The sequence below is a fragment of the Camelus ferus genome, chromosome 27, assembly GCF_009834535.1.
Source record: "Camelus ferus isolate YT-003-E chromosome 27, BCGSAC_Cfer_1.0, whole genome shotgun sequence".
Taxonomy (NCBI): domain Eukaryota; kingdom Metazoa; phylum Chordata; class Mammalia; order Artiodactyla; family Camelidae; genus Camelus; species Camelus ferus.
In genome coordinates this window covers 3,679,024-3,700,127 of record NC_045722.1, presented here as the reverse complement: position 1 = coordinate 3,700,127, position 21,104 = coordinate 3,679,024, and the positions used below count along the sequence as shown (strand labels likewise).

The 21,104-nt window shown below is 37.2% G+C and overlaps 1 protein-coding gene across 4 annotated transcripts in view; it reads right to left on the bottom strand.

The window, feature by feature from the left end:
• REC114 (REC114 meiotic recombination protein) overlaps positions 1-20,697 on the bottom strand; it is a 69,204-nt gene extending 48,507 nt beyond the window's left edge. For 3 of the 4 annotated variants that reach the window (XM_032469177.1, XM_032469173.1, XM_032469175.1), the window contains exons 1-2: positions 20,520-20,697; positions 9,942-10,031 (exon numbers count right to left, since the gene is read on the bottom strand). In XM_032469177.1, coding sequence (XP_032325068.1) covers positions 9,942-10,031; positions 20,520-20,678 — 249 coding nt within the window. In that variant the 5' untranslated portion in view covers positions 20,679-20,697. The remainder of the gene's footprint in view (positions 1-9,941; positions 10,032-20,519) is intronic. The other variant, XM_032469176.1, reaches the window with a different exon arrangement.
• Positions 20,698-21,104: the final 407 nt, after the last annotated feature.

Sequence of the window (21,104 nt, the reverse complement as noted above, 5' to 3'; positions counted from 1 at the left end):
TTGCAGATGAATCCACCCACAGGTCTCTAGATGAGGCTTCTCTAAGCATAAGCATAGAAAAAGGGAGATGAAAGAGGAGGAGAAGAAAGTGGGGGTGGGGAATCGGAGGAGGAAGGGTTAAAAGGAGAAAGGATGGGAAGTGGGGAACAAGAGGAGGAGGAGAAAAAAAGAAGTCACCATACTGCACTTATGAAATCATTCTGCAACAAAAATGAAAGAGGAAAATACAACACTCAAGATACAGTTTTGAAAAAAAAAAACAAACCAACAACAACCCTAGAAACAGAAGCAAATTTTAATTAAAACTGCCTGTATGAAATTTAATAATTTTTTTTAAAAAAACAGGATTTTGAAACAAGAGATAAAAGATCAGATATTGGGTAACAGACTGAGGTTTAGCTAAGAAATAAGAAAGGATGTAATAGAATGAACAACATTACAGGAGAATAAAAAACGTAGTAACGGAAGTAAAAATTACATTAGTGATTACCTAACAAAAAAATGAGCAGATTTCAACAGACACTTCTCAAAAGAGGATATCCAGATGGCCAATAAATATAAGAAAAAGTAAACAATTTCATTAGTAATTAGAAAAATATAAATTAAAACCAAAATGAGATATCACCACACACCTATTCAAAATGCAAAAATAAAAAGAAAATACCAAGTTTTGTCAAGAACGTGGAGTGCTCTCATACATTACTAGCGGGAGTGTAAACTGCGTATAATCACTTTGGAAAACTCTTTCGCAGTATCTACCAAAGCTGAACATGGGCGTACCCTCTGACCTGCCTTTCAGAGTGTCCATGGATTAGTAGCAACACATCCCTAGGAATCCATCAGAAATGCAAAATCTCAGAACACACTCAACAGCTGTAATTCACAATCAGTATTTCACTAACAGCCTAAATAATTCATATGCACATTGAAGTTTGAGAAGTGCTGCCCTACAACTCATCCATTTTGCTTCAAACTCATCCATTCCACTCCTGGTTATATGCTCAACAAAGATAGATACAAGTGTTCACCAGAAGGTATCTACTAGAATGTTTACAGCAGCACCATTCCTAATAGCTAAAAATTAGAAATTATCCAAACACCCAACAACAGGACAATGGACAAGCAATTGTGATATATTCCAAAATGAGAATGAACAATATGTAACTGCACACAATAATACATACAAGTCTTATACATAGAACAATGAGTGAAAGAAGTCATACAGAGGACAGGCCTGTATTACTCATTTTACATAAAGTCCAAAAACAAGCAAAGCTAACTTGTAGTGCTGGAAGTCAGGATGGTGGTTGGCCTTCGGGAGAGCAGTGGTCCTACAGCAGTGACTGGATAGGAACATGAGAGAGGTTTTAGGGGTACTCAAATGCTCTGTTTCTCAGGTAAAATTTCCAGTTATAAAATAAGTCATAGAGATGTCACGTACAGCATGATGACTATAGTTAATAACAGCACACTGCATATTTGAAAGTTGCTAAGAGAGTAGATCTTGAAAGTTTTCACTGCAAGAAAAAATTGATAACTATTTATGGTGATGGATGTTAACTACACTTACTGTGATTATTTCACAATATATACATATATCGAATCATTATGTTGTATGGCTGAAACTAATACAACGTTATAGGTCAACTATACCTCAATAAAATGTTCTATTTCTTAACCTGACCAGTAAACATATGAAAGATGTGTTTCATTAGTCATCCAGGAAATGAAAATTAAACCACAATGACAAACCATTACCCAGACACTAGAATACCTAAAGTTACAAAAACTGACAATACCAAGTGTTAGCGAGAATACAGAACAACATGGACTATCAAACAGAGCTGGTAGGAAAGCAGAATAGTACAATCACTTTGAAAAAGAGAACAACAGTTTATTATAAAGTTAAATCTCCACTTACTATGCAACCCAGAAATTCCCCTTGTGGGTATTACCCAAGAGAAATTAATACATATGTCCACACAAAGACTTGTATACAAATGTTCATAGCAGCTTTATTCAAGTTGTCCCAAACCAGAAATAACCCAAATATCTATCAATACATGAGGAAATAAGACAAATATGGTACCATCCACAAAATGACATTCTACTCAGAAATAAAAGAGAACATGATACACACAGCAATGTGGACAAGTCTCAGAAACACTATGCTGTGTAGAAGCAGCCAGACACAAAAGAGTATGTACTATATAATTCCATTTATAGCAATTGCTAGCAAAGGCAAAACTAATCTGTGGTGACAGAAAGCAGAGCAGAAAGAAAAAGTGGTTGCCTGGGAATGGCAGTGGGTGGGCACGAAGGAGCTTTTGGGGATAAGGGAAATGCTTCCTACCATAATTGCGATGGTGGCTTACACAATTGTATACATTTATCAAAATGTAGTGAACTCAATAAGCACATTTTACTGTGTGTAAGTTATACTCCAATATAACTCATTTTCAAATAAGCCAATGACAAATCGAGAAAAAATACAATTCAACATGCATTCAAAGGTTTAATAGTCTTCCTCCAGAGAGAGAATGCCGATAATACCAACAGCAAAACCCCACTATTCCATTAAAAACCGTGAAGCACACTGGATTTCCAGAATGCTGAGAAACTTGCAGAAACACCTGAGGACTGACAACTTTTGATTTCAGAAAAAGATGCAGATATGAATCCAATGCCTGTAAACATTTCCTTAGTCAGAAGATAACTGAGAAAAGTCTTCTGGGATGATAACATAAGTCCTAGGTATAAAAGTTTATGGCTCAGGAAAAAGGGGTCCTTTCCAGAGCCAGGCAAAAATAGTGTCATCAGACAACAGGGTTAGGGAAAGCCCTGCTGAGATTCACTGTATCTACTGCGTCCATGTGTGATCACCTCACTTCTCATAAGATTCTGTTGCCTTTGCCAATTAAGCAAGGAAGTTAATCCAACCCCACTGTGTGTGAATGCGCTTTCTCCTGCCACCCACCCGAAATGCATCAGCTTGCATCAAAAGTGAGACTGGCACAGACATCCCACCACGCTTGTTAAACAGGTTTGGAAGGAGTGCTGGGAAGGCAAGTGAGAGGACTGCTGCCTGACGAAGCGTGGGTGGAGGTGAGAGAGCTTAGAGCAGTTCTGTGAGCTTCTTTCCTGGAGTAGTCTTAAGAGTGGAGTTCACAGACTATTCTCTTATTTCTGAAAAGTTGAGCCCAACGGATGATTTAAAAGCGGAGAGACAAGACAGTCTAAGACACAGTTCACTGTACCTCACTAAGGTGAGGATGATGATCACAGGTTCTCAAAGGGAGCTGAAAGGCCAGGGGAGACAGAGGAGAAATGGTAGAAGACCCCCTCATACGCTTCTCAGATGGGCAGTCAGCAACCTCTCATGCCAGGAATGCATAAAAGCTGAGGTTTATCTAGATGTGGGAAAGTATAAAAATAGAGCAGCAAAATGCTTATATATCACTAACCCAACGCTCTGTAGAAGAGACAACAAAACACAGAAAAGTGGTATTAATTGATACCTGGGGTTTTAAATGTGGGAAGGTGGTGATAATAAAGTTACGAAGAGCTTTGTCTTCCTTGATGCTTCTTGAATAAGTGGCCAAAGAAAACACTGGTTCTAGTCTGAAGAGTTTAATTTATAAAGTTTGTGCTAAATTCTGAAACTGAGATGATGATTGGGACAAAATTTTTTAATCTGAATTAAAATCAGTGTTTAAAATTAGTGTTCTAGAGTTCACTTAAATAGGAATATAACATTTTCACTGGTAAATAGACTAATCATTTTGGAAAAATATTTGGGCTGGGTGTGAAAAGTGAAAAGAAAGACAAATCAGAAACTATGAATTCCATTTCCAGGATGACCCTTGTTTCCCAAGAAAATAGAATTAAAATTTTCTCAAGGCCATTTAACTTCTGTGTTTCAGACATAATTTTATTTAGGTGAAGACGCTTGTACTGGATCAGAGCCAACTGAGACAAAAAGGAGTGCCTGGAAATAGAGGCCAAAGTCTGAGAAAGTAATTTCCCCCATTTGGGTATCTTTAAGAATCTTGGCTTAAGACTGGATTCTGTAACTTCTGAGTTGAGAAGGGAGATGCTGATAAAAGGTAGATCTTTGTAGATTTACAATTATAAATGGAATGCTTTTAAATTCAGAGAAATATCCCCAAAGGAGTTATGAACTCTACAGTTTAAAAATATCCCGTGGACCTCATAGGAGGTGGCAGTCAGAGAACTAAGAAGTTTAAGGGAAATCAAGTTTAAATAGCTGCCCAGATTCAAGCAGAGGGCCCAAACCCTGTTTGGGTTTCTACAAAAATATCACAGAGGGAGCTGTTTTGGGGGCCTAGTAATCAGTTTCTCTGAAAGAAAGAACCGCACTTTTTTTTTTTTTTGGTTGTGCAGCTTCCACAAAATTTGATAGTACAAATATAGCACATTTTAATCCACGCCAACAATAAGGTTCTCATACTAAAACAAAGTGGGTAAAATTTTCCATGGCTGTCCTGTCACTACCTTTTATGGGAAAAATTCTAAAAATATATCACAAGCCAGATTAGTATGGAGGGAGAGGGTGTGTAAATATAATACCAACATAAAATTACAACCGCAATGTGCTATAATCCAAATATGTTTCCTCTTCTACATGTTGGTTCTTGTGAAACCCAGAAAATATTGTGAATATACTGCATAAACTAACAAAATTGTTCTTTGATTTAGGGGGGAAAATTTTTTTTAAATATGTATTCTTATTTTTATCACACACATATATGTAATTTTAAAAATAAAATATTCCTATAATAAACACTGACTCAGTAAGAACTGAATATTTTTAAGGTTTATTACATCATCAAAACTAAAAAAAAAGGAAAAATCATCTCAATAGATGCAGAAACAGCATTCAATAAAATTCAACTCGTATTCATGATTAAAAACTCTCAGGTAACTAGAATAGAAGGTAACTTCCTCAATCTCATAAAGGGTACCTACAAAAACCCTACAGCTAATATTATAGTTATTGGCAGAAGGACCAAATGCTTTCCCCCTAAGATCAGGAACCCAAGCAAGGATGTCAATTCCCACTATTTTTACTCAACGTTGTAAAGGATGTCCTGAGCCAGGGCAATCCTGGGGAAAAAGAAGCAGAGAGGTGGGCAGAGTATACAGCTTGGAAAGGAGGAATATAAAACTGTCTATTCAGACAGCAGATCGCCTATGTAGAAAATCCTACAAAACACCTACAAAAAAGCTGTAGAACTAATACATGAGTTTAGCAAGATGATCCCAGGATACAAGGTCAACATGAAAAAAAAAATCAATTGTATTTCTACATACTAGTAACTAACTATTAGACATTGAGATTTATAAAATTCTATTTACAATCACTTAACTATGAAGTATTTGTGAATAAAGTTAGCTAAATATGTACAAGACCTATTGTGAAAACTACAAAACACTGCTGAAAGTATTTAAATAAATATAATAGATAAAAGATATAAATAACTGGAGTCATAACACGTTCATGGATCACAAGACAATATTAAGATGTCAATTCTCCTAAAATGATTAACAAATTCAAAAGAATCCCAATCAAAATCCCAGAAATCTCAGCAGATTTTTTTTGTAGGAAAGCTGACACTAAAATTTATGTGGAAATGCAAATGACCTAGAACAGCCAGAACAACTTTGAAAAAGACCATGCAGGAATTAACTTACGATTTCAAAAACTACAGCAAACTCCTAGGGATATATCCAGAGGGAACCTTAATTCAAAAAGACACATGCACCCCAATGTTCATAGCAGCACTATTTACAATAGCCAAGCCATGGAAACAACCTAAATGTCCACTGACAGATGACTAGATGAAGAAGTTGTGGCATATTTACACAATGGAATACTACTCAGCCATAAAAAATAAAATAATGCCATTTGCAGCAACATGGATGGACCTGGAGAATGTTATTCTAAGTGAAATAAGCCAGAAAGAGAAAGAAAAATACCATATGAAATCACTTACATGTGGAATCAAAAAAAAAAAAAAAAAAGACAAACGAACTTATTTACAAAACAGAAACAGACTCACAGACATAGAAAACAAATCTATGGTTACCAGGGGGAGAAGAGGGTGGGAAGGAATAATTCGGGAGTTTGAGATTTTCAGATATTAACTAATATATAAAATATAGATAAACAACAAGTTTATACTGTATGGCACAGTGAACTATATTCAATATCTTGTAGTAACTTATGGTGAAAGAATATGAAAATGAATTTATGTATGTTCCTATGTGACTGAAGTATTGTGCTATATACCAGAAATTGAGACAACATTGTAAACTGACAATACTTCAATAAAAAAATATATTAAAAAACTAAAGTAAGCAAGACAGTGTGTTATTGGAGTAAGGATAGACATTTAGGTCAACAGAACAGAAAAGAGTTTAGAAATAGACCCACACATACATAGCAAATTGATTTTTAACAAAGGAGCGAAGGTAATTCATCAATGAAAAGCTAGTCTTTTCACTAAACAGTGCTGGAACAATTGTTAAGTACATGCCAAAAAATTAACCCAGACCCTTAACCCTCACTATACATTAAAAATCAATTAAATGGTTCCAGAAGTAGAATCCCGAAGATCCATGATTATATTCTATAATACAGTGATTTTTCAATAATGCATCACTTTAATTGAAGCGGAGAAGGGACTATATACAAAATAATATTAATGTTATTCAATACCACTATAAATTCATAATGAACCATAGGCCTAAATGTTAAGAGCTAAAACTATAAAACTTCTCGAAGAAAATGCAGAAAAATAATCACTGCCATCTTAAGAGTAGACAAAAATTTCTTAAATAGCATATAAAGAGAAAAAAATTGGACTTCATCAAAATTTTAGGCTTCTGCTCATCAAAAGACACTGCTAAGAAACAAAAAGGCAAGCCACAGACTGGGTGAAATATTCGCAGAACGCATGTCTGATAGAAGAGCTGTAAGCAGAATAAGAACTCCTACAATTCAAATATAAAAAGACAACTCAAACATGGTTAAAAAATATAAACAGACACTTCACCAACAAGATACACAAATGGCAAAAAAAAAATCACACGAAATGATGTTCAATATCATTAGTCATTAAGGGAATGCAAATTAAAACCACCATGAGATACCACTACATATCCACAAGAACAATTAAACTTAAAAAGACTGACAATACTAAGTGCTGGTGAGGACGCAGAATAATTGGAATCCTCACACATTGCTTGTGGGACTGTAACTTTGGGAAACAGCTCTGCAGTTTCTTATAAGGTTAAACACAGATGTACCATATAACCCAGCAACAGTTCCTCAACATTTGAATCTCAACATTTGAATTATGCTAAGTGGAAGAAGCTAGACACAAAAGGACTATTATATAATTTCATTTATATGAAATTCTAGAAAAGGCAAAATTATGATGACAGAAAGCAGATCAGTGGTTTTGCTAGGTGCCTAGGGTGGACAGATGGGACTGACGACAAAGGAGCACAAGGGAAGTTTTTGGGTTAATTGAAATGTTCTATATCATGAATGTGTGGTAGTTTTATGACTGCACACATTTATCAAAACACATCAAACTGAAAACTTAAAATTAGTGAATTTTATTTTATGTAAATTATACCTCAACAAGGTGATTTTTCAAGAGTTTAAAGATTTAAAAAATATTACTCAAGTTATATATGTATACACAACATGCACCAAATTGTGAAGCTACAATATTTTTCAATAGTGGTGTCTTGGAATTTGGTAAACTTGGTTTTGTAACTGCAGTGCAAAAATCTTTTCACATATGATACCAAGTTTGTAACAACATCTACCACTGATGCAAAAGAATGAAGCAGAGACAAGGTACAGGGTCAGCCCCTATGTTTAAGGAAGCTGAACTGCATTAATGCCACCATTCAGCAAAGACCCATAACACTGACAGGGAGAATTAGCTGTGCATTAGGCATCCCTCAGTCTACCATCTGGAATACTCCACATTTGAAGCTGAAGAAGAAATCTTATCTCCTGGCAACTGATACAAGCCCTAACAGTGGCAGATTAAGCACAACTGACCGTTTTAAAAGTCACAAGGAACACAAAAATAACTTCGCAGGTCACCTCATCTTCCAAGATAAGTTTACATTCCACTTATGTGGAAAGATGAATCATCACAATACACAGCTGTGGGGTGCTGCCATCATATTGTAATAGAATGTGTAAGGGTTCACCGAAAATTCATGTCTTTTAAATATATTTCATGTATATTATTTGTTTATTGCTGTTTCTCTCCACTGGAATGATGACACTCCACAATGACAGCGATTTCTGTCTTTCCTGTTCACTGCTATACCCCTAGTACCTAGAATAATGCCTAGCATACAGTAATTGCTCAATAAACAATTGTTAAATGAATAAATTATGCCTACATATTCAGTAAATACTTGCACAAATTTATTATGTCTAGTAGATATCAGTCACAGCTAAATGACATAATAGCCTTCCCTTACATTTCCTTTCTTGTACGGTTTCTTTGATCAGAAGATGATTATATTGTTTCTTCATTCATTTGCTTCTAAGTACCAATTCAAACATAAGGTTTCAATATACAAATAATAAATGCTGGAGAGGGTGTGGAGAAAAGGGAACCTCCTGCTCTGTTGGTAGGAGTGTAAATTGGTGCAGCCACTATAGAAAACAGTATGCAGGTTCCTTAAAAAGCTACAAAGAGAGCTACCATATGATCCAGCAATTTCACTTCTGGGCATATACCTGGAAAAGACAGAAATTCTAATTCGAAAAGACACATGCACTCCAACACTCATAGCAGCACTATTTATAATTGCCAAGACATGGAAGCTACCTAAGTGTCCGTCAACAGAGAAATGGAAAAAGAAGTTGTGAGATATATAGATACAGATATATAGATATACACAAACATATATACATACACATATATACATACAATGGAATATTGCTCAGCCAGAAAAAAGAGTGAATTATTGCCATTCGCAGCAACATGGATGGACACAGAGATTATCATATTAAGTGAAGTCTGACAGAGAAAGATAAACACTAGAATTTATAACTTATATGTGGAATCTAAAAATAACACATAAATTTATTTACAAAACAGAAACAGACTCACATAGAAAAAAACTTACAACCGGTTACTAAAGGAGAAAAGGCAGGGGAAGGATAAATTAGGAGAATGGGATTAACAGATACACACCACTATATATAAAATAGATACGTAATAAGGATTTACTGTATAGCACTATATTCAATATCTTATAATAACCTGTAAGGGAAAATAATCTGAAAAAATATATAACTGAATCATCTTGCTGTATACCTGAAATTAATATAATATTGTAAATCAACTACACTTCAATTAAAAAAATTAACTTTCAAGCAATTGATTCTTTATATATTTCTTCATTTCAAAGTTTCCTACAATTTGTGTGTATTCAGAATAAAAAACATGCATTTTTATAAAATTAGAGTTTTATAGAGGGCCGTATCGATTGATAATAGCATGCTTCAAGTTTTATTTTAGCTATTCCTCAAATCTATTCCTCTCTGCATATGCTCTTTATCTGGAAAACCCTCCACCCATTTCTCTACAAATCTAGCCTATCTTCAACCCAATCTCCCCAATGAGAAATCCTTTATAATACTTGTTAATCTCTATCCTTTGATCCAATCCGACTCCCAACAAAACCCTAAACCCCTTTAGGGCAGGAAATATTCAGTATGTTTTTTATTTCCCACTGTTAACAGAACTTTCGAAAAATTCTTTATTTGTAGAATCTGATGAATTTTAGTGAGAACCTTCAACATAAAAAATTAATGTAAGACTACAAAGATGAGGAAATATAGCTACATACTAAACTATACGCATAAAACCTACCAGTAGCGTCTGTCCTTGGGAAATGAAGAAATGACCTGATATAACTATGGTGAGAACAAGGTGCCCAGATTCTTCATTGGAGTCAAAAACCTTGAAAAAGAGCGAGAGAAATGTGTATAAGACAATTCATTTCTGTAATACTAACAAACTTATGACTAAACTTTCTCTCATACAGATCTTCACACTCTGAATGTTCCCTTTCTCTCCATTTAACCTATAGTCATTCCCTTATACTTTCAAGTTTCTCCTCAAATAGGGGTTAACAGCCAAGCTTTTAAAATATGTAACTAAAACCAGTATTTTGAAACAAGAATACTAGATGAAAATCAAAGATTTGGGGCCTGAGCCAACCACTTTTCACTTATATTTTAATAAATCATTATCTTTGAGCCTCAATTTCCTTTCTGCACAATGGGGATGATGCCTTACAGGACTTCTGTCAGACTTCAGACTCACAGTTACTTAGCCATTTACTCCATTCATAAAGCCTCAAAATCTGGTGCTCTCCTTTGGATGAGCTTTAATTTGTAACGTCACTCTTAAAAATAGGGTGCCCAAAACTGACCATAATACTCTTGGTATGCTCCAGAACCTCCTTTTATTTGCAGTAATGAAGCCTACAATCACGTTAACCTTTAGAGGGAGCAGTCCCATTGAAGAGTGATCTTGTATCAATAAAACCTCCTGAACCTTCATCACCTATGTTGATAAATCATACTTTTACTTTCCTCATCTGAACCTAAATGTAAAACCTTGCATTTATCCCCATTATATTTTACCTTGTTAGATTTGGTCTATAGTTGTGGTGGGGAGTTGAGGCAATTAAATCAAAGTGTCAAGGAAGACATGACTCTTAAGAGTGGGATTTGGGTCTTAATAAGTGACAACACTGTAGATGTGTCTTTAATATCATTAATAAACATTGTAAAGGTAAACATCCATGTATAAATAATAAGATGAAATTACAGACTCATCTTAATGCTCAAGCTCAAAATAATTAACACATACCTAACTCAAGTATATTTTTATAAGGTTACTGCAGTCTATTGAGAAATAATGTTCTATCTTACAATTTCATATGTGAGGTTTGGAGTTTTAATGCTATATTTAAACTCCAGATTTCCTAATGAGTCTTCCCTAATTCACGTTAAATTTCAAACTTAAAAATCAAATAACATTTTGGATGTCAAGGAGGGCATACTAAGCCCTGCACTGTTTCCTTCAGTGGTTGTTATCCAGCCTCTTTCCCAATAGTAGGATTTCAGTTATTTGTATGCCACTCTTCCCATCATAGTTTGAATAAATTGTCTTCTATGTTTCATAACCACTTAAAACCACAAGGATATCTAGGAGTCAAGCACACCTATCAAATCTAGAGTCTGTTGAATTCTTTGGGAGGCAACGTAATGGTCAATTTTTTTTTTTAGAAATATAACATATATTCCAAATAATACACAACACTTAAATGTACAATTCAATGACTGATGATAAAGCAAACATATAATCACCACTCAGCTGAAGAAACAGAAGCCTTCTAGAAGGCACCCCAGTGCTATCTCCCAATTACTACCTGCTCTCTCCTCCCTGTAAGATAACCTCCATCCTGACTTCAAACACTATAGTTTTAGCTATATGAATAGACTCATACAGAAAAGAATTCATGTCTGACTTCATCAATGGTGTTGCATGTACCTGAGTTCATTCATTTTCATTACTGTAGAATACCATCCTATGACTATACCACTATTTTTTCATTCTTCTGTTTGTTTTCATTACTGAAAAATAACATTCTATGATAATACTACCATTTATTTTTTCATTCTTCTGTTCAAGAATACTGTTTTCCAGTGTGAGTCTACTACAAATAATGTTGTTATGAACATTCTTACATATGTCCCTTGTTGGGTAGAAACACTCATTATGGAGATGCCAATTCTTTCCAAATTACTTTGTAATTTTTCTCCCCTGACCTCCACACTTTACATCTAATTGCTCACTCAACATCTCCACTTAACAGTCATCTCAAAATTAACAGCCCCAACTTGAAATCTGAACTTTCCCATTCATTCATTCAGTATTTACAAAGTGTCAGGCAAGTGGCATCTGTTGCCTGTCACCAGGAGTAGAAGTCCAAACACATCGGCCCACTGCATCTCAGTACCGGAGTTACTATAGAAAACAACGCTGTGAAGCACTAGAGGGAACAGCTCTTGACTCACACGGAGAAGAAACAAGGCAAGATCAGCATCAGTAGTGGCGGCCGGCTCCCCCACAGCCAGCAGGCCCCTCTTGGCAGCCATGAAGGGCAGCTGGCCTGCATTTATCCCTCATGGCTGCAGCACAAGGACCCCTTTTCTTCTCCCCAGGAGACAGATACAGCAATGGGGCTGGCCAGAAGTCATATGATGCTTGAGCAGAACAAGGGAGCACAGGCTGTGAGAACTCTCTCTTGCTAAATAAGCGTTCCAGGCCCAAGGCCCATTCTTACGTAGCCGAGGCCAAGACGGGGCTGCAAGACTACATGCACCAGACTACCTTTCCCAACGCAAAGCACCTGCCGTGTACCAGGCTGCTGCAGGTTTTGACTCCCACAGTTTTCCCATCTCAGAATATAATTCTATCATTCCATTTTGTTAGGCCCAAACTGTGGAATCGTTCTTGAGTCCTCTCCCTTCTGCATGCCCACAATCATCAGCAAATCCTTCATAACTGCCTTCAAAGTATTCAGAACCTAACTGCTTCTCACAGGTCTGGTCTGAGTCATGTCATCATAATCTCTAGTTGGTTTATTTTAATAACCTCCTATCTGGCTTTCCAGTTTCTGTTCTTGTTCCCCCTTTTCTACACAGTTTATTCTCAATACAGTAGCCAGAGTGATCCTTTTAAAACCTAAATCAGGTCATGTAATTTCTAGCTCAAAGTCCTACAACAGCTTTCCATCTCATCTAGAGAATTCATGCAAGATGTTAGCCCTCCATTACCTCTCTGCTCTCGTCGCCTCTTTGGGACTACATCAAACTAACAAATTTCTGCATATCAAAAGAAATGATCAACAAAATGAAAAGACAACCTACAGAAGGAGAGAAAATATTTGTAAACTACATATCTTACGTGGGGTTAATATCCAAAAAATATAAGGAATTCTTACAAATCAATAGCAAAAAAGCAAATAACCCAATTTTAAAATGGGCAAAGGACCTGAAAAGACATTTTTCTAAAGAAGATGTTCAAATGGCCAACAGGTACACTGCAACATTATTTACAAAAGCCAAGACATGGAAACAATCTAGGTGTCCATCAACAGAAGAATGATAAAGAAAACATGATGTATACACATACGTGATAGAATATTACTGAGTCATAAAAAAGCGAGAAAATCCTGCCAATTGGGGTAATGCAGATGAACATTGAGGGCATTACGCTAAGTAAAACAAGTCAGAGAAAGGCAAGTACTGGATCATATGTGCAATTTTGAAAAATGAATTCACAGAAACAGAACAGATTGGTGAAGAACACAGGTAGGGGTGGGTAAAATGGGTGGAGGTGGTCAAAAGGTACAAACTTCCAGACAAATGATAAATAAGTTCTGGGGATGTAATGTACAACATGAGACTATAGCTAACAATACTGTATTGTATATTTGAAAGTTGCTGACAGATTTCAAAAGTTCTCATCACAAGGGAAAATATTGTAACTATGTGAGGTGGTGGACGTTAACTAAACTTACTGTGGCAATCATTTTAAAATATATACATATACCAAATCATGTTGTACACCTTAAACTCATACAAAGTTACATGTCAATTATATCTCAATAAACTGGGGAAAGAAAGATTTACATCAACCTGACCTCTGGCTATTGTAGTATCTTGTCATCAACAAAGCAGCACACATTGAGATACAGAGCCTGCCTATCACAACTGGCTTCAAGCATAGGTTATACGCTGGTTAAGTGATCAGAGAGCCTCCTCCTGTTTTATATTCATGTATTTGTGCAAGACTTTACTGTAAGACTAATATTAAATTAATTAGAAAAAAAGGTTAAAAGAACTATAGTAAAGTATTTCAAATGAACTTATAAATTACATCTATATGAAAGGCTAAAATAAAATAGCATTATTCTTCAGATGTGACAAATTAAATTATGTACTTAAAGAGTTTTTCTCTGCTTTTAAGACTGCTCAGGAAGTGTCATAGCTCTACATATTGGCCCAAACTGCTGATTTATGCATTATAAAACGTGAAAAATGTGCAAAATTGCTAAGTAGGCTATTAGGTGCCTCCTCACTTACTCTTGGTAGTTAAAGAGCCTCATAAATTATTTCAACAAACTTGTAGGGTGTATTATGCTAATGAAAATGGTCCCGCTACATACCCATTACCACACTCTAAAATTCAGTATTTTGCTTTTCATGTTTCACAGAAATGCAAAGTGCTAACAGTAACCATAATAATAAACACAATTCCAAGAGCATAGCACCCAGATCAAAAAATAAAAATGTAATGATATATACCTGGGGGAATTTGTTTTTTCTTTAGAACCAAAGGGGAAAAAAAAATCATCTCATGCATCAAAGCATGAGATGTGATTCCCTTCTTTTACCACATATATCCCAAATAAGATTAATGATCATGAAATTATCTAGTTCTTCTAAACCTAGCTATTGGAGCTAACTTGATCACCTTGATTCGTAGTCATAAGCAGAATATATTTACTCAAAATACCTCCCATGCTACAGAGGAATAAGTTCTTTATGTCCTGATTACCAATCAACCAGGCCCCTCTGGTTATTATTTTTTCTATAAAACACAATCCTAACTAAAAAACCCTTGAATATTTCCCAAACTAATAACTCTTATAAAAACCACTGAACATACCAGAAAGTGGTGCCTCCCATTGGTACACCCCTCTGAGGACTCTGCAACTCAAGCCCTTGCCTTTGCTATCTTCACAGGTGCTATCTATTTACTCAAAACCAAGGCTTGTTTAAGCCCGTGACAGTTCCAATATCCAAACTGTATTTCTAAATCTGAGTTCAAGAAACACCTTAACTTACTTCTCAGATGCCATGTTGTCATTTTTTTAGGTGAAAAGCACCCTAAATTCCAAATAAGCAGGTATTTGAGCTTACTTGGCTAAATCTTCCAGTGGTGACGACTTAATCATCTCTAAACAGAGCCCTGAATAGTGTCTGGCACATAGTAGACAGGGAACAAATCCTAAACGTGAATGATTTTTAATTTTCTTGGGCCTCATTTTAGACTATAATTTCTTAGACTCCTTCAACCATTAAACTGAAAAAAAAATGTTTGCTGTATTTATTTAGATAAATTCTACCTTAAGTCAAGCCATAGCCTCTATGAAAACTATGTTACACAGTAAAATTAAGCTTTTGTTTACTGAAGGAAAACAGAGTTGGAAATATGTATTTATAATCTGGGGCTATGAAACAAGTAATGATTTTGTCCCAGAAAAACATGTTAGACTATCAGAAAGGTCTTCTCAAAAGCCAAGCAATCTACAAAGTACAATGTATGTGACATATAATTCAATTAAACATAACCCTAACTGTAAAAATCATCTCTGTATCAATCAGATATAAGCTAGAGTCTGCTGTAGAAATTAACAACCCCCAAGAGCAATGGTTTTATTTCTCGCTCACACGATCTATTCATCCTCTTTCTACCTGTTTTCATGTTCTACCTCACACTGCCTGTCATTCTCACTGTAAGACCTGTGCTGACAGGGTAGCCCACACTGTAGCAAAGGGAAAGAAAATGATTAATCATACACTGGCTCTTTTCTTTTAAATTTTTTTTGGGGGGAGGTAATTAGGTTTATTTATTTTTAATGGAGGTTCTGGAGACTGAACTCAGGACCTTGTGAATGTTAAGCACACACTCTACCACCGAGTCATACCACCACCACCTCCGCCCATACACTGGCCTTTAAAACTCCTGCCCATGACATAGGTCATTTCTGCTCACATTTCTTTGGCTAAAACCAGTCACATGACACACAACTAACTTCACAGCAAGGATATGCAACCTTAGTACTTTTGGTGAACAATGCTAATGACTACTACTTTATACAAGACATTATCTGGAGTCAGATAGATCTAGGGTCAAATCCTAGTTTTGCCACTTAGAAGTATAATTTCTTCATCTATAAAATAAAAATAGTAATGATTACCTTATAAGATCATCCAAAAGATTAAATGGGATAATGCAAGATCAGATACTTAGAAGAATGCCTGACCTTGACTCTTTAAAAAGCTTGGGGCGGCATTTCTCAAGCACTATTCCAGGTACCGACAGATAGTAACTATGCACTAAATAACTTTTTTAATTTGTTGCTATTGTTATTAGAAATGCCTTTTGAGTTCCAACCAGGGACCCCAGGAATTTCACTTAGCAGTCTCCAGATTCAGAAGAGACTTCTCCTTGTTCTCAAATCACCACTTTCCTTCTTATATGGTAATAGAAGCCCTGATTTTCATCTGGACACATGTCTCATGGAATTCAGGCTACATATGTCAGCTATCCATGCAGTTAAGATGACCACAGGTCCTAGTTCTGGCCACTGTGCTACAAGAGGAAGTAGCATGTGCAACTTACTGGAAACTTTCTTAAGTGTGCATCCTTTGTCTACTTCTTCATTCCTTCCTCTATCAGGCTGTCTGGAATATCAGTTCTACCTTGGACTCTGAGACCATGGCCATGCATGGCAGAGGCACAAACTAGGATCCTCATTTCCTGACGCTGTGGAGTGTCATACCAGCCCTGTACAATTCATTATGTGAATAATAATAAACGTTCATCTTATTTAATCCACTGTTATTTTGCATTTTCTGTTATTCAGAGCCAATCTTAATCCTAATTAATAAAAAACATAGCCTGTTAACTCTTTAAAAAGCAAGCTGCATGAAAGAATAATCTCTCTTGATGATACCCTACATCTTCCTAATAGAAGACACCACTGTAGGAAGCAGCCGAATACAGCAGAATGGAATTGAATCAAATGACCCACTGTGGACTTCCACTTCTGGCCAACACAATGTACCAGGGACTAAATTCGCCCTGGTGCCTGAAACAACTAAAAAATTGGACAATCAGAGGAAACAACAGTTTTCAAGACAATGGATATCAAGTAATAAAGGACATGATTCCCGAGAAATAATGGAAACAAAGGAGGTGAGCCTTACCTTTGCCCTAGATTACTTCTTGGAGAAAGTTTCCAGGCCAAAGTACAAGGAGAAGGAGCCCAGGCAGAATCTGATGAGGTGTCCTTGAGTGGAGGGGAGAGAACTGCAAGCCCAGGAAGGTCAGTGTGGCTAGAGTTTGGGGGCCAGAATACCACAGAGGAGAGTGTTGCTTGAAGAGAGGACCCCTGACACCTGCAGAGACCCCTTCTCAAATCCCCAAGTTCCTGTGTGCGAGCAAACAACTAGAGGCTGGGCAAAGAACCACCTGAAAGGGCTTAAAAGGGAACAATCCAGAGAGCTCACACAGGGCAGCGAATAGCACCTGCTCTCATCAGCCACTGTAAGAAACCTCCTAATTTACAGGGCACTGGGTAGAGTACGTATGCTGAAGAGTCTGGCCTCAGGAGTAGGAAAACTGATCCCTAGATTAAATGCTGCTCTGGTCCAATCTAACAAAACTCAAGAGCAAGACTTGAAAGGATCAAACTGTTTCCAAGTGACTTATCCCAGCAAAAAGCTCAAGAATATTTATAGGAACCCAAAAATATCCAGCACCCCACTGGCTAAAATTCACAACATCAGGCATCCAATCAAAAATTACCAGGCATGCAAAGATGAACTACTACTTTACTATTTTCAAAAACAATTTTCCTGGGGTTTTACTGGGTATCTTAAATTTTCCTCAAAAACAAAAACAAAAACAAAAACAAAAACCCACCTACTGTAATTTTTATCATTTTGACCCTGTGTGTTAATCTCAAAATTCCTCATCTATATAACTGAATTGCTATTCCCCATATGAAATATTAACACTTCTAAGACAAACAACATAGTGGTTAAAAGCTTTAACCTTGGTGATTAAGTGGTTAAAGCTTTAGAGACATGAAAAACAGGGTCTGAATTCTCTCTCATCTCTGTGTTCCTGAGCAAGCCACTGAACCTCTCTTTTAGTTCTCTTATCTACAAAATGGTTGCTTCACAGGGCTGCTGTAACAAATATACCAAAGTAAATAATAAATAGTAGCTATCATGTCATAATTATCACATTATCATAAGAAAAGTTTAGAAAAGTTACCACACACTCAAACATTTACTGAGCACCTATCATATGCTAATAAGTATGTAGGCACAAGGGAAAGACCGAAAAAAGGACACTGTTAAGAGGACTCAAAGTATATCTTATGCTGAACATGCATTTAAAAGTTCATTTCAAGTACAAACTTCATATTCTATTTCTTAATTTCTAAGTAGGGCAATTATTTTAAGTTCCTTCCATAAAAATTAAAGGATTTTTTTCCCCTTTGAAAGGAAAAAAATAAGAAGTTGTCAGGTTCAACCAATTAGGGCATGTCTGAGAAATCCTTGGAATCTGCAAAGTGTGGTAAAACTTTAATTTAAAAGCAACCTGCAATTAACATCACCTTTCAAAATTATTCTCAAATTAGCAGACTAAATTGCATTCAGACATAAAATACATAAAACAGACCAATCTGTTATTATGATAATCCTTTCAGAAAGGCTGGGCTAACAGATGTAAGGAATTAAAATCAAATTCAAGATGTATTTCATTTGCTAATTCTACTTATGTGACAGATGGCTTAAATATTAACCCTATTAATAAAACGTTTGCATATTCATTGTGAATCTGATTGCCTTACCTCATAACTCCACAAATTCATTTTATTAATTTTACTATAAGGCTTCCCATTTCATTCAAGGTCTTCTAAACTCTTGTCTCGCAAAGGGTGGGCCTTGCACAAACAGCTCCAGCATTGCCTGGACGCCTGTCAGAATCACAGAACTCCACTGCCCACACCCAATCTACTAAGTCAGAATTTGCATTTAAAAAAAAAAAAATCCCCAAGTGATTTCTGTGCACACTGAAGTCTGAGGAGCATAGCTCTCAACTGTTGATTTTTTCCACACTTTTTAAAAACAGTGTTACAAAGTTTATTTGCTTCCAAATTGTTGTTAATTTATCTCCAGATCTTAACTTTTCATAACAATAATTCAGTTCAAATAAATCAATATACATACACATTCTGTATTCTATATATAAGATGTCTCAGACTTGACCATACCTCTCAACTAAGACCTCAAGTCTTAGAAGTCTCATTGTACTATTCATTTTTTTCTCAACATTTTTGCCTTAGCATGTAGCCATTGAGAGGAACGTCTTCTCTGTAATTAAACTACCATATAGAACTGTACCAGGAAATCAGATTCTCCCCCATAATTTCAGGAAAAAGTGAAAAAACTCAATATAGATTCAACCAAGGTTGAACTTGAAAGTGCCCTAGAGAAAAAAAGACCAGAGTGACTCTATTCGCCACAATAATATATTTTTATGCTTTACCCAACATATTTCTACTGCAGGTACCACATATTTTTAAAATAAGAAATTCACAAGGGACTTAGGGCAGTTCTTTAGATGGCTCATCTTTTATTACTATTGCACAGTAGTCACAGTGCACATAAAATAGAACAAATCTTGTTTTCTCTTTCGTTTATCCCCCCCCCCCCCAAAATGACAGACCTAGGCTGAAACTGATCACAGCAGGTAGGGTGGTTCGGCACGGATTCAAAGGAAGGTACAAATGTTCAGTTTTCAAAAGCACTGCAAAAGCCAACCTCATCTCTTGTCGCTGTAGCAATGGCTGTATGCCAAACATTTGAGAATTGTTGAAAAGTACCCTTCCTTATAAGCAATTATGAAGAGCTTTGCAAAGAGAAGGGGGAAAAGTGTAATAACAACTCCTTAGCATGGTCAACGTCCCTGGCCTCTGGGTTACAAGACAGGAGTCTAATAGTTACTCAGCTGCACCTGAGGCAATGCACCCAACGAAGATGCCTTAGGAGAAAGGGTTTAAAGGGTGTTAAGAGAAGGTATCAAGGAACCTGTTGGGTGGTTTCAAAAACTATGTCAAGAATCTCCAATTATTTTTTTTTACAAGATTCTATTATACATCCCATTTTGCATTTGCAGCCTATATAATTTCTCAAGATACGGTGTTCCACAAGAGTACAACGAAGTATTTAACGCATTTGTTATGGTCTTAGCTCTAATATTCTAGAATTTGGTGAACAACTCATTATGCCCCAACTCTACCCACAGCCAAGTCTCCCGGAAGAACTGACCGCGCACACCGGTTCCACTTCCTCACCGCCCAGTCACTCTTCGGCCCACCCCACCCGGCTTCCACCCGCTTCACTCACTGAAACTTCTCTTGGCAAAGACTGTAACGACCTTCACGTTGCTCAATCCAACTGACACCCCTCATTCGTGCCTGCTCTTCGCTAGAGACCGGCTGCAGTCTTCCCATCCTCCCTGAGGGGTGAGCGCCCTGTGGCCCTTCCCACCTTCGGGCCTCACCTTCCATGTCGGGGAAGAGGCTGTCCCAGCTTCCAGGCCAGGCCCAGGCGGTTCTCCGGTGCCCGAGGGCATGAAGCGGCCATACCGCTGGAGAGGCCACTGAGTCGCGTCTCTTCCGAAGAGCCCGAGGCCCGCATGCTCTCTTCCCGCCTCTGCCATGTTGGGCGTCCAGGCTCGCGCAGCCGCGGCACCCGCCAATCAGGGCAGCTAACCAATCAGGAAGCGAGATGACGCAAGGCCCACCCTCCCCCAGAGTGGGAGCCAATGGACAGGTCCCGAAGCACGGGGCGAAGCGGGGCGAAGCGGGGCGAAGCGGGGCGAAGCGGGGCGAAGCGGGGCGAAGCGGGGCGAAGCGGGGCCTCGGGTGATGGGCGTCGCTCTGGACGTCGAGCTCGCCCTCATCTTGGTAGACGAAGTGGTGACTCCCACCTGCACTGCGGCTCTGAGGCTTCTAAGTGGTAGTTGGCCTTGCTTCTGCCACGTTGAGGCCCTCACGTTCCCTCAGGCAGCCCAGGTCATCGTACAGCCACCCTCACTGAGACATTTCCGAAAACTGACCGACTCCCTGTGACTTCTACAGCCTGG